This window comes from Haliotis cracherodii, unplaced genomic scaffold (genome assembly GCF_022045235.1).
Source record: "Haliotis cracherodii isolate W230 unplaced genomic scaffold, xgHalCrac1.p SCAF_3, whole genome shotgun sequence".
NCBI lineage: Eukaryota > Metazoa > Mollusca > Gastropoda > Lepetellida > Haliotidae > Haliotis > Haliotis cracherodii.
The window spans coordinates 31,893,594-31,908,362 of record NW_027266286.1 but is presented as its reverse complement, the minus strand read 5'-3'; the positions used below and the strand labels follow the sequence as shown (position 1 = coordinate 31,908,362).

The window sequence follows — 14,769 nt, the reverse complement described above, 5'->3', positions numbered from 1 at the left end:
CTCCCTACTGGTAATGGATCCACTAGCTTCATCCGTCTATCAAATATTACACAACATGCTGGGCGTCATCGGTGGTCGTGTGTATCTTTGAATTCTGGTAGTGTGCAGGTAACAGAAGGAGCCGGGTGGGGCCGAATAACTACAGATAAGAGCGGCAACTCGTGTACGTCTTATAGCGTGTTTTCTTTCTCATTACAAAGAATGAATGTTAAAGCTCATTGCACAGTGGTTTTTGTCGTCGCGAGTCGACGTAACATCTCTACCCGCTGGAGCGTCACTTGATTCAAGTCATGTCAACCTTATTCATTTGCTTTGACTGCAGACGTAAAAGTAGGGTTGGACGGTATGTACGCTGCAATGTCTAAATGTGTGGAGATTATATCAGTGACTTTAAGTTGGAGTGAAAGGCGCTGTTGCGTGTGATGGCCATTGAGAATCCGAGCCCAGGTCAGACCGTTTGGGTCAGTGTGATGGTTTTCTAACTCATAGCGTCAGTGGTAGTGCGATGTGAATTGTTTCATGTTCAGGTCAGGCCCTTGGAAACTGTTTTGTTCGTATATCTTGGACTGTTTGCACAGGAGCTGTTTGTAGACAGTCAAGGCCCCATTACACAAAACGTCCTTTGCTAATCATCACTCATGGTATTATTTAGGTAAAATTAGTCTGAAGTTACGCCCATTTCACAAAGCAGCCGTAACTCGATCTTAATTCGATGTGTCAACCTTAGGGAAATCGTAAGGCTGTGTGACATCGTGTGCTGAAACCATCGCTCAATATGCTGTTTAAAACGCGATAGTTTAAGATTGTTTTGCGCATATGAAATAAAGATCAAAACAAATTCAATGTCTAGAAGACAGTTAATGTCCACATGATAGACGGTGTTTACTTTGGACGACCGGACTTTCATGAGAATGCTACAAAGATATACATTGCAAGATTTCTTATCGCATATTTTATAAGCAGATTTGTGAAGCTACCAATGACAAGTTCTTTCGGTACGCGCTACATCGGAACCTAGCTGAGGCTACACTTAATATATTTTTTAGAAATTTGTTTGACATAATGCTCTTGGCATACAGTTTCTTTATACAAAGAATAACCAATAGACTTTGGAATAAGAGACAGAGAAGCAAGTCAATCGTAATGATAACCACATTTGGCTCTATCGACAATTTCTGATAAGAAAGCATTTATACTGTATATACATTGATTCTCCTAAACATAGCCAAATCCCAATCTAAATTTAATACTTTTGATTTGTAAGCCCAATTAATTTTACCATGTATCATATCCAACATTAACATATTAGGATATTTTCTTCGGTAGACGTGTGGATAACAATGTATACCTATGTATACCTATATGTTAGGCAACGCTTCTTACCATAAATAAATAATGGATATCTCTCACATCACCACGAGCGTAATTTCGACAAACATTTAAGACACAAAATATATAGAGAGCCTTCTACGACTCTAGTGTTAATTCCCTGATACATTTCTTGAGAATACACCTTGATGAAAAGTGACTCATTCAATTAGATTATCTCCACAGTACCACTTCCACTACTTGAAAGGATTCCTCCAGCTTTAAAGGCAACAGCTTTTGTTTTCTCCAAATTTACACATAATAGGTACTTTTTACAGTATTGTTGTAATGCATTTATACGCCTCTGTATATATGCAACAGAATCAGAGATACGAATCAAATCATAGGCAGTAGCAACAGTAGATGAGTTTAGTCTGGATGTAACAGAATACCCAGTTAACAAGAACGTTCTTTCTTATCAGCTAAATCATTATTAATTATGGACTCACACCCCGGTCGTACTCCAACATTACAGTTATACATTTCAAAATCTAAATGATTGTATTTAATACATGATTTAACTCTATCAATCAATTGATTTAATACAACCTACTATTTTAGGTGACACTGCATCATGTTCTAAAACTGCGCATTATTTAAATGTAGATCGGTACAGCAAATCAAAAGCCTTTGGAAAATCAACAAATAAAGCCAACACTTTACCCTTCTTTTTTTCCTTAAGGCGACCAACTACAGACTGCAAGATAACTACAGTACGAGTACGATTCTGATTTCATTTTCATACACATCACCCCAAATCTGTAATCTATTTTTCAAAAATTAAATATATATTCGACTGAAAATGCTCAGGACATTAATACCTCTGTATTTAGTTTTATAGTTTAAATCCCCCATTTTGTGTAGTGGTTTTATCAATCATTTGATCTAGAATGATTGAAAAATGTTCACTACACAGTCCATTTAGTAAGGCAATAAGACAAGGCAATAAAATATCACGAGAATATTTAAACAATTCAGCTATTATCCAATCACACCCTGGTGATTTTTCTCCTCCTCTTGTGTAAATGGTGAATCCAAATTATCTACAGTAGATACAACACTATCTGGGATGGTATCTAAACGGGATGTCTGTCTTAACAAAAATATCAATGTCGTCAATTATGTTTGAAATAAAATTACCGTTCCTGTTGGGATATACTAAGTCGAGCAGAAAGGGGAGCACCCGAGAAACTCTTAATGATAAACCAAAAGGTCTATTTGTTAGGTTAGATCTAGATTATTTCCAATCTTATCCACATATATACACATTTTATTACTAACTAGAGATGAAAAACAATTCCCTGCGTTTATATAATCTCAAAAATTGCTATCACATTTACACAATCTAAACACTCCAAGCAACGTTTCACGCTTTCATCTTTAATATCCACATTCGTCATTATACCATGGCAGTCTCTACTAAAGAAAACATTGTGAATAGTCCTTATACACTCTAGTCTTGACAACAGTGTGCACATGTTCTCTTATAGAATATTTTCACAAAAACTCAACGTTGTTACTTAGACGAAACGAAGATATGCATGACGTAAGTATCGATCTATTCTATGTGGACATTAGCACTCACCACCATCAAATCAGTCAAGTTATGGTCCGCTGAAGGAGTAACGCATCTATTCCAAAATCATCTATAAATATAATCAACTTTAACTTACTGGTGATTCAGCTAATAATCATCTCACTTTGTACTTTCATGACAGGTTTATCTAATGAAACTATTGCATGAACATATCAGTTATTATCAAAGAACCATACAGTATTGTAGGCTGCTTTGAACATGCATACCTTCATCGTTGTGAGGTTCATGGATTTCTGGGAATTCAGTTGGTGTTTATATCACAAAATTGGTGGTATAAAAAATGTCTTTCACTTTATGTAGGTTCGTACTCCAATGAACTCATACAAAGTAAGAGTTAATTTTGAAGTTAACGCAATACATGATAAAGCACAGGTGTTGAACTTCCTCTCGTTACTATCTGAATATTTCACTTCATGTACAGTATTTGTTTTTGTCATAGATCACGTGAGTTTTCCCATTACTGTGACTTCTTTCCGCGACTAGACACAGGTGAGCCTCGCTTTCATAGTACCGAGCGCGTGACTGGCTTCCAGGCTGTACCATCTGTACTACCAGGATTCACATCAAGTTAGTAGTTTATGATGTACATGTACATAGGTAATGTCTTATAGACATTGTATTAGTTACAAGGGACATGGTGTGGCGACTTGTGTGGTTAATGTAAAGCATGTGACCTGGATAAGCAATTTTATGTCCTGTTCCGCCATGTTGTGCAATCGCTACCGCCGACACAATTTCGACATTAAGTAAACCACTTTTTGTAATTCATGTGGACAGAATAATCATAAAACATAACAATCCATGTGTTAATACCTTCAGCAATCTCTTAAAAAGCAAAAATTACTGTATATATGAAATATATCCAACTATCGGGTCCAACTATTGCAATACAACGTTTTCGACATTTTTAACAGTTATCGAACAGTTATGTAATGTAGGGTGACAGGGATTGGTCACTGTGTCTACACATATATGTTTTGGAGAATAACAGTGACAAGTCACTGGGTCCAAAGACAGATGTTGTGTAGGATGGTAGGGGCCAGTCATTGGTCCGACATACAGATTCAGAGTAAGGTGGCAGGGGCTGGTCACTGTATTTCTACACATATGTAAAGTAGGATGGCAGAGGTTGGTCACTGGTTCTACACACATATGTAGAGTAGGATTGCAGTGAGTTATCATTGGGTCTACACACAAAACGTAATGTAAGATAGCAGGGTTCGATTGCTGGATCTCCATGCTTGCTGATGTAGAGTTGGGATGACAGGGCCCGATCGCCGGGTCTCCAATCAGATGTAAAATAGGACAGCAGGGGTCGATCGCTGGATCCACATGCCGTCAGGTGTAGAGCAGGATAAGAGTGTCCGATTGCCGGATCGCCGCGCAGTTTTAGACCAGGATAGCAGGGTCCGGGTTGGATCTCCACGCAGATGTAGAGTAGTATTGGATCTTTGCGTCGTTCAACCTCCACGCAGATGTAGAGTAGTGTTGGATGTTTACGTCGTTCAACCTCCACGCAGATGTAGCGTCCGGTCGCTTGCATGCAGATGTAGGGGAGAAAGGGAGAGTCCGGTCGTCGAATCCTCTCGCAGACGTAGAGCTCGGTCACTGGTCACTGTCACTGGATTTCCAAGCACTCAGATGTAGAGTACGACAGCAGGGTCAGGTCGGTGGATCTTCATGGGCGCAGATATATAGAGTATAATAGGAAGATCCTGATACAGGATGTCAAAGTGTGGACACATATGTATATAACATGACTAACGTTAGCAGATCATATTGTCAGTATGAAATGTTATTCATCATTCTGAAACCCAAATGTAATGAGTCATTCCGGGTATACTAGGTGACTTAAATAAGGCAATACTAACGCAGTGTCAATAATAAACCAGAACTGTGCTCATGTTTGTGGACGTGGCTCAATGTTTAACAATATAACAGTGACTGAAGAAATAATGTACATTCTAATAAACTATAATTGTTTTCACATCATCTATGTCGGGTGTCTCATCTGTGGCGATTTTTCGAAATCATGGAAGGTTCAAACAATCCAGTGTTATGGGAAGGCATGTTATAAGGAGGAATAGGTGTTGTCATAACAGTTGTACGCCCGCGGGTATATGTCCTCTCACGTTTGTTTTAATGTGAACCTATGGTTTCAACTGCTAAGTATGTTTTCACTAAAATGTGTCATAAAATCTATATCTGACAAAGAGCATACTGAATGGCAGATGTGATGTATTTCGTGACGTCTACAATGGAGCCAAGTGGTTAAAGAGACGTGGTTGTCACGCCGAACAGCAAGGGTTTGTTTTCCCACATGTGTGAAATCCATTCTTGGTGTCTAGAATATTGACAAAAGTGACGGGCGATTCTAGTCAATAGAATGAATCTTGAAACTATTTTCTCAATATTGACATAAAAGATTCATATTTAACAAAGGGCATGAATTTCATCGATTGCTCGTCGCTATTCTGTTTCGTTTTGAATAATACCCGATATTTTCACGAGTTTTAATGTCTATGTCATTTGCGTTTTAGTTTGAAGGCCACCCGTGTTACGCTTGGTACATAATGGCAAGCAAAAGAAAAAGACAGAAGAAAATGACAGACACAGATTCAGATTCAGATTCAGATTCAGATTCAGGATCAGAGTCAAGAGGTATCGTACATGTATAAATACATATAGAACATTTGAATCGAGGTTATATTGGCTCTCTTTTTTAAATCTGTTGCTCGGTGGTTGATTACCATAGTACATCTGATTACATAGATAAACATTAACATGTTATTTGAAGAATGAAATAAAGTTCTTTTAACGACGTTTGTAAATTATTTTGCAAAATGCTTCTTGAACAGAGATGGCCACCATAATGTATCTGATTACATAGATAATCATTAACATGTTATTTGAAGAATGAAATAAAGTTCTTTTAACGACGTTTGTAAATTATTTTGCAAAATGCTTCTTGAACAGAGATGGACACCATAATGTATCTGATTACATAGATAATCATTAACATGTTATTTGAATAATGAAATAAAGTTCTTTTAACAACGTTTGTAAATTATTTTGCAAAATGCTTCTTGAACAGAGATGGCCATCAACACTTGGTATGGGTGTTGCAGTCAGCTGATCCAGCTGCTTTGTTATGATGGCTTTTACCATAACGCGAGTAAATGAAATGTCGCTTATAAATCATAATATCTGGTACACTGATGAAGTGAGTGAGTTGTGTTTTACGTCGCTTTGAATAATATTACAGCTATGACACAGCGGGTCGTTATAATTCGGAGGAAAGATCCTAACTTCCCTAACATACCAAAGACCTTACCACGTTGATAAAACTGGTAAACACGGGTGTTAACCGACCCACGATCCTATGATCACGGCTCGCTAAGGGACGCAACTCTAGACAGCAAATCTCATTGTCTAATACATCTCATGCACATTCAGGATCTCTTATTTCATTTCCATATGTATTTTAGTCCAGGTGATAGCATCAGTAAACACTTGGTCATGCTTGGGTGATGTCCTGGATAATTTCTGGACCTGATGTAAACAACATATGGTTTCAGTTTATTAACATAAGTCAATATTGGGTTGAGTGTGTTAGTGTGGTAATCTGTTATGCCATCTTTAGATGGTCATATTTTCATATACATTATGAATATAAGTTTTGCACAATTAATGTTTCAGCGAAACCGCATTATCAGTGGTTGAAAGGGAAGTCACTCTATTGCATTCCATCGTATGGGCAAAGTGGACCCACATACGAAACGAACGACCTCAATCGACTCGAGATCAAAGATATCTGCCGAAATATGTACTTATAAACTCAATCTCAAAGTCTATATTCACTCAAAATACAGGAAATAGTACAAATAAAGTAAAACAAAAGCAAACGACACGAACACTTGCCCCGCCAAACTAGGCCGTGGAATCATCAATAGTCATGAGGATATTTCTGTTATCGAACAGTTCCCACACGATCTATGACGCCACTGGTTGAGATTTTGAAATGTGGGGCCACTCAGAAAAACTCTATAAAGACATAAAAAAACCACAAGAAAGTGATCCACAATGCAGTAATGTTGACAAACACTTACAATCTTACTTACAATTTACAATCGTAAAGAATACTACTGTTGTTCGATGAATCGAGTGACAGATTACCGCTTTCTCAGTGCCATGTTTTTCTCGGATACGTAACTAAACAACACAGCTCCAACGTGTATTTATGGTTAGCTCCCTTCGACACTCGAACCACTGATGATGCAGTTTCGCCAATGTTTCTTCCATGATTTTGGGAAATGCTCGATTCTGATTGGTCAATCAGAAGTATCAAATCACAATAACCACCACTGATTGAAACAGCCGATTTGACGTCCGTATCACCAAGGAATATATACAATCTTCTTTCTCAGTCTTTGTCGGAATCATATTCAGGATCTGTTATTTCACTGCCTAATATGTTTTGATGGATGTGACACAGGTAGGTCAGTTGTCACAGAATGTGGTCAGTCGGGTGGGACTGCAATCGGCAGCATCGTGGCCGCAGTCATGGGCAGCAGTAAGAAAGGTTTGTGTTGCACAACATTATATAATTCATTTAAAGACTTCTTTACACTAGTTGAATCTTTCAATGATTTGGAGCATGAGTCGTCGGAGACACTTCTCACATGATGAATAATCTTTTACATTTCATACATTGATATTCCATGTATAAATTAGTTTTTGGTCTTATAATATATAGTAGATATATTCTAAGTGCCTCGTTCCCAATCCAGCTCAGCCTCAGACTACCATTGTGAGGACTGGCCAAACAGGTGGGGTAAATAGAGGCAGCAAAGTCGCAGCTGCAATAGGAGGAGAAACTACGTTAGCGGAAGGTAAGCGCCCACACAAGATACTTTGTGTGGATGTGTCGAGTGGTACAAGAGCAGTATATAATATCTGTGTGTAGTATACAACTTTGATGACTTCCATGCCTTGGCAAACTCTCATGCGAAATCACAAAGAATTTTGTTTGGCTGCTGCATGCTTATTCCTCTTCTACCCGTCGTAAACTTCATTACAACAATGAGATAGTAACTCACTAGATTGATATGACAGGTCAATGAGGGAGGAAGTAATGCAGTTCGTAGTTGTTTATTTTTATGGCGAGATTTTGGTTCTGTCGGATACTGGCAGCTGTTCATAGCGAATTGTGGTTCTTTAAGATCAATGCGTACAACGTGCCATGCTTTATACATGACACTAACACGCAGTAACATGATTGCTTCAGTACCACCTCATCTTTCTTGTAGGTACTACATACATTGAAGCTGCACAAACTGGAGGGAAGAGCTATGATGGAACAGTTGCTGCAGAAATTGACCACAAACTAGGTCAGTCATGACATGCAGTCGCAAATAATCAGAGCCATAAAACCTTATGCAGTTGGGTTCAAAGGACTGGGCGTGGCATAGAAATCTGTGACAACATGAATCAGTTCAACACCATCTAATAAAGGATAGTTGAAAAATATATTTTTAATACATTTTCTAAAGAATTATTAAACTAAGATATTAAGTTTAAACAACCAGGAACAACAAATATACATTGTGTGATGTACAAAGGGCAATCATCCCAAATATTTTACTCATTATTAAGTTTAATGACTGAATAACTTGTAATGCTAATTCAATAATGGAGACAGCGTCTCGATAAAACAAAGGAAACTATTAACATTGCGAAACCAAGACTTGAAATATCGGTTCCAAGCGCCGCTTTATGACACTGTCATCTGCAAAAAAACATACGTGGAGTTTGCTTACTTTTAATTATTGTATTTCAGTGACGTTACCCGCTGCATCAGCTAAACGAGGAGATGCATCAAAAGGTGATGCATCAAAAGGTGATTAAGGGTGTTTCTGTTGAATTGGAAAAATCTGGTCTGGTCGGTGCGTAGGGGATTGCGGGTTGTGTGACTGATAACTATTTAAAAGATATATTCGATCATGATCATTCGCAAACGAGATGTTCCAGTGTTTACATCCAATTCACATAGGAGAAAAGACACATATATGGTTGATTATGTTTTGATAACAATTATATATTTGACAAACATATTATTCATCTAGTATTAATGTGTGTGAGTTTCTTCCTTGTGGGTATGTCACGCATATGTAGATGTAACTAGCATGCGGTTGAATGCCTACAGAACTAGTATGGGGCAACAAAATCGACCATTACGTGTACTTCAACTCAAGTATTATGATTTACGTTTTGCTAGCATCTCAGTAAAATATGTGGATTCAGATACATTATTATCCATTTCTATTGACATTGTTTTATTCCATTAGGTTTAGAGCGTAACGTTGATCAACTCACCTTTGGTAAGTGGACAAAAACTACAGACACTAGAGACAATACATCAACTATCGAAAACCTATAAACACATATACAATTATTCAGATAGCAACACTACATCGGCCCGACCAGGGCACCGTTCCTCAAAGCGATAACATCGTCATTGACATCCGACCTCCTACCTGGGTAACAGTAACCCGACTGCAGTTGGAAGAAACAACTGAACAATCTCCAGTGTTTCATTTTTAATGACAACCGGAAATCATTTCTATTAAATGATAAATATTTGGGTTTATTTTATTATGCAAACTGCAATGCTGCACAGCCATTTACTGCAGACTAGTACTCTCAAGCAGGCATTTTAGCTGATGAGAGAGAGATTTTAACTGACAGCATCTCTCCAATAGGTGCGCGTTAAGGGAAAGGCTTTTATGTCAAATTCCAGATCACGACTTTCTGTACGAGTCTCCATATAATAAATATATACAACATCCTGAAAAGCAGATCTAGGATCTTAAACTTCAGTGGTGTGTGGCGGGGGATGATGGTAACATTTTCAGTTTTTAACTTGAGTGAGAGAGAGGGTAGGTGAGTGGATTCAATTCAGGCATCCACGCGGGAATGGCGGGGAATATTGATGACTGGTTATGTGGACAAGGCATCCGATCTCAGATCAGTAGGTCTGGGGTTCGAATCTCATCATGGGACGGTTGGGCTTAATTGAGAGATATATGCCAGGCATGGCAGGATTGTCTGTATGATTAATGTAATACATCTACTTAGATCTTGACCAGTGTTTTTTTTATCAAAATAATTTATTTCATGTTACCAGTATAGCTTCAGAGTTTATATCCATTTGCCAACCATGGTTAGTTATTGATACTCAACATCTGGTATGATGAAATATGTTTTTCGCAAATCTATGATATATGAAAATGTAATCTGATTTAAAAATAACCTGACCAAGTTGCATATTCAAAATAAAGTCATAGAGCATATTAAAAATAATATATAATTTTTTTATTTAAGAAAGAAGTTGGTTGTTTGGTTTGTTGTTTTACGCCGCACTCAGCAATATTCCAGCTATATGACGGCGATCTGTAAATAATCGAGTCTGGACTAGACAAACCAGTGATTGACATCATGAACATCGATCCACACAATTGGGATCGATGACTTGCATCAACCAGGTCAGCGAGCCTGACCACCCGATGCCGTTAGTCGCCTTTTACGACAAGCATAGTCTCCTGTTACGGCAAGCATTGGTAGCCGAAGACCTATTCTACCCCGGATTAAGAAAGAAGTAAAACTTGTTATAGGGTATACCGAATTGTAATTTATCTATCTGCCAATCTTACTGAATAAAGAAGAGGCACGTACGAGCTGTATTATACAAACTCAAGGAAAATTTCCATGTTCCATTACTCAATGATAACTTGTTATATAATTATATTTATGAACTTGCCTTCTTTCCTTAGATTCAAAGATATGCTTACACGTTCCCTTCTTCAGAATCTTTTAGGAAAAAATTCAAATTAAGAACTAACATGACTTAAAAGAATGGTTGAGATGGGTGGGTGGTTTTATGGTGAACGGAAGCAAGTCAAGAGGATGATGTGGGGTAAACTGTTGGACAGTAAACGTTTTCAACACTTGGACTGCTTAACTGTTTCTGAACAGGGATGTTATTAACTTGAAACTTCAATTTAGATCTTTTGCTTTTGATGACCGGGCACTGTGTAAATAAACTTTTAATCTTTGTTCTTGAATAAATTTATCTCATTTGTTCAAATTATATTAAATTGTTGAAATTTACCTAATGTGTGTGAACGTCTATACATGTACATGACCATTCATTTGTAAACTGTTGACAGGCAATGGAAAAACAGTAGCCCTGCTTTTATCTGGGTCAGGGACGCACTCAGACATATTTAGGAACGATGTGGACCTGATGACAAAATTATTGACAAGTGAGAAGATTGGACTGAGGTACATCTTGTTGCTCTTGAAACATTCAGTACAGTGATTCGTTAATATTTTTGTTTTACGAGAATTAAGAAACAAAAAGGAATTAACTATATTACTTGCCCGTGAGGAGATCACCCGTTTAATAAACATACAGCTGTATTACACATTGTGTAATACCAAAACGCGTGCTTATGTACTCTCGGAACACGTTTCACGAACAAATATTGAAAGCTCTCAACATCCCGTAGCTTATTCAACGACATTGCGTATGGAGTTGATAGATCACTGAGAGGAGCTTATGCACACGCGATGACCCCAGCAACCTCGTTACTAGGCTGACGTCACAAGGGGCGGTCGGGTAGCCTAGTTGTTAAAGCGTTCCCTCGTCACGCCGAAGACCCGGGTTCGATTCCCGACATGGGTACAATGTGTGAAGCCCATTTCTGGTGTCCCCCGCCGTGATATTGCTGGAATATTGCTAAATATTGCGGCGTAAAACCATACTCACTCACCCACTGACGTCACATGGCATTGTTTCGCCGATGGATCTTGCAACAAAATTCCACAATTTACGTCATCGGGTATTGTGACGTGATTGTAAACTTTGAGGTGCAAGGCCCGTTCCACAAGGCGACCGTGTTGTAGCGCAACGACAGTCGTTAGTCTAAGTTAAGTCTGTGAGTTGCGATAGTCTTAGCCCAACGATAATTTTGTGGAACGGACGCCTGAATTCTAAAGGTGGACCGTTGTATCATTAATTCATACGTTTCAACTTTTGACGTGTTTGAAGTATTATTTTGTTGAACTCAATTGGACTATGCCGTGGATCGTGTAGGTGTCAGCCTATTCATACTCAACAGTATAATTCTAAAAACGTTATAAATGGCAAGTACTAAATAAAATACTAAACTCGCTCCCGTGTAAAAACAATTTTATGAAACTCGTGAATAGTTGTGGTATCTAACTCGCTTTCGCTCGTCAGATACCACAACTAGTCAGTCGTTTCATAAAATTGGTATTACGCGGGGGCTCATTTAGTATTCAATATGTATCTGTATGCATGATAATAAACTCTCATCCGCATTCAAAATAATAAATCAAAATGTCAACAACAAAAATATTCTATGGAGTTATTAATATTGGCCTGCGGATAACAGATTTGAGTAGTTTTCTAGCCCGGTCATGAGACGTCACTTATACGTCAATGCAACACCGATAAGATTGCAACCACTATCAATTCATATGTCATGTTGTCTGTCTGATTGAACAGGCTACCCTATCAACACGAACTGTCAAAATACAACCACAGTGAACGTAAAATAACACACGAAATGGTTTGAAGTGTAAATAAACTCAACAATCATTCTATATTTGCAGCGAGCACAAACTGTCGTCAGTATGTCGTAAACCAGACACTAAACTAACAACCAAGAAGCAAATAAAAAGGGCTATTGAGGATTTCCAAGAGGAACTGAAAGGCTCAACGGATGGCAACTTGATTTTCTACTATTCAGGCCACTTTACCAAAGAACACCAGTTGGTTGTAGACGAAAGGAATGATCCATCTCTAGACTACTATGGGGATAAAGATCTGGCAGATGAGCTGAAAACAATTCCTGCCAAACATATGCTGCTGATCCTGGACATGTGCTACAGTGGCAGAGCCGATGTCGGGGCGAAGCATGCGGATGGATTTCCAGGAAAAGAGAAGGTTGAAGAGAAGGAAAGTTCAGATATAGTTCCTCGGCTGTGGGAACTAATGATGAGCGGAAAGGGTATTCAAGCAAAAGATGCGATCAGGGGAAAGGGAGATAATCCCGAGAAGGTTGTCCAGTGGTCGTCTTCCAGTCCCGACGAAGAGTCATATAATCTTGATCATGAGTCAAGCTTCTTCACTAAAGCCATAATTGATGTTGTCAATAATGATGACGTTAAGAAGGAGCTGGAACCTGGGCAAACACATGCTACAATCAAACAGTTGCACAGACACGTAGTCAAACGTGTTGAGACTGCTCTCCAGAGATATAACAAAGTCCAGCAACCAATCATCAAGCCAGATCATGCAGATAGGGAATACTTCAAAACTTTCCCTTGCTTTGCTAAAGTCATTTAAGCGGATAAATTTTAATGTCTTGTAACAATGTTCATTATATAAGATTTCAATTTGATTCACATGGTTCAGTTGTTTTCATCGTACATGTCATGTCTCGCATGTATTAGATATATATTATAATATCTTACTCTATTTGTCAAATTATGATCATATAACATCAAACGGCCATGTCAAGTGTTTGATGTGCATTATGTATAATTTTTAGTGATACAAATGTAGTACAATGAGTTAAATTTGAATCTGTCATTTACCTTATACGAGGTTTTCATAGGCCATAACTGCTTCACTTTGGTTAAAGTATTGGATGACTGTTGTTTGTTAAACAACATATCGTGTTTTTAATCATCTTTTTACACTTATTCAATATCGTTGGCATTGACACAGTACAGGTGTACATGAAAATGTATTTCAATGCCGTAAGAGCCAATAACATGTATCGGTTGTTCAGACTTGATTGATTGCGTGTCATCGTCCTCCGGCGGTGTTGGACGTTCCGCATAGAATGAATCACTTCTTTTACTGGTTCAGACAGGTTACATATTGCTGTGAAACTAGCTACAAAGTATGTAAAGTAGATCGTTGTTTCTTAATAAATATCTTGTACATATAATGAATTATTTGTTGATTGAATTATATACTCTTGATAACACTTGACGACACTTGTTAAGTAGAAACACGGATCTGACGATAAATTGAGGTGCAAAAGAAACTTCACCAAGAAAGAAGTCTTATTCACCGAATGAAGACACAATTCCATGACAGTTCATCTATTTATGGCATCACATAACACCAAAACAATCCATTGTCTCGACTCAAAATCAGAATATGGAATCTAGATACGTAATTAGGTGACGTGGGTTAGTTGTTCTGAATTGCATCACACAACATTGGATGGGAGGACTCAAAAGAGGTCACTTTAGGACAATGAAGTCACACTTGAGTCTGGTGTCAAACACAACCAGATTCGTCTACATTTGACCGCACATCCCACCCCAAACCATGACACTGCCGTCGTCAAATTGATCGATGTCCTAGACGCAACAATGTGCCGTTCTCCTCTTCGTCGTTGGACACAAACTCTACCATCAGGGCTGAAGAACTGGAATCTGCTCTCCTCTGTAAATAGTGCTTGCTGCAAGTGCCATTGTTGTACTGTACTGCCGACAATACTCCTGTCTGTGTTGACATGTCAACGTTACGACCCGGTAAGGTTTACAAACCTTATATCGTAACGACGAATTCTTCACGACACCATTCTGCGAGTCACTGATGTCCGAAGCCAGTTGCTGTTGATGATGGCACTATCGTGAATCTGTTTCTGCGATGACGAAGTCATAAATACTGATCATGTAGGGTCTGGTGTCCACTG

The 14,769-nt window shown here is 38.3% G+C and overlaps 1 protein-coding gene across 1 annotated transcript; it reads left to right on the top strand.

Annotated features, from left to right (window-relative positions):
• The first annotated feature begins 3,422 nt into the window (after positions 1-3,422).
• Positions 3,423-13,997, top strand: LOC139474853 (uncharacterized). Its single transcript, XM_071258005.1, has 9 exons — positions 3,423-3,532; positions 5,506-5,626; positions 7,461-7,562; positions 7,747-7,857; positions 8,275-8,355; positions 8,805-8,864; positions 9,313-9,345; positions 11,194-11,308; positions 12,665-13,997. Exons 2-9 carry the CDS (start codon positions 5,539-5,541, stop codon positions 13,398-13,400), a joined length of 1,326 nt encoding a protein of 441 aa, XP_071114106.1. The 5' UTR covers positions 3,423-3,532; positions 5,506-5,538; the 3' UTR covers positions 13,401-13,997.
• Positions 13,998-14,769: the final 772 nt, after the last annotated feature.

Excerpts from the sequence above, each read along its gene's own strand:
- LOC139474853 (XM_071258005.1), top strand. The coding sequence starts at position 5,539 with ATGGCAAGCAAAAGAAAAAGACAGAAGAAAATGACAGACACAGATTCA. Across the intron at positions 7,858-8,274 it reads AGAAACTACGTTAGCGGAAG|GTACTACATACATTGAAGCT; the intron begins GTAAGCGCCCAC and ends TCTTTCTTGTAG. Across the intron at positions 8,865-9,312 it reads AAAAGGTGATGCATCAAAAG|GTTTAGAGCGTAACGTTGAT; the intron begins GTGATTAAGGGT and ends TTATTCCATTAG.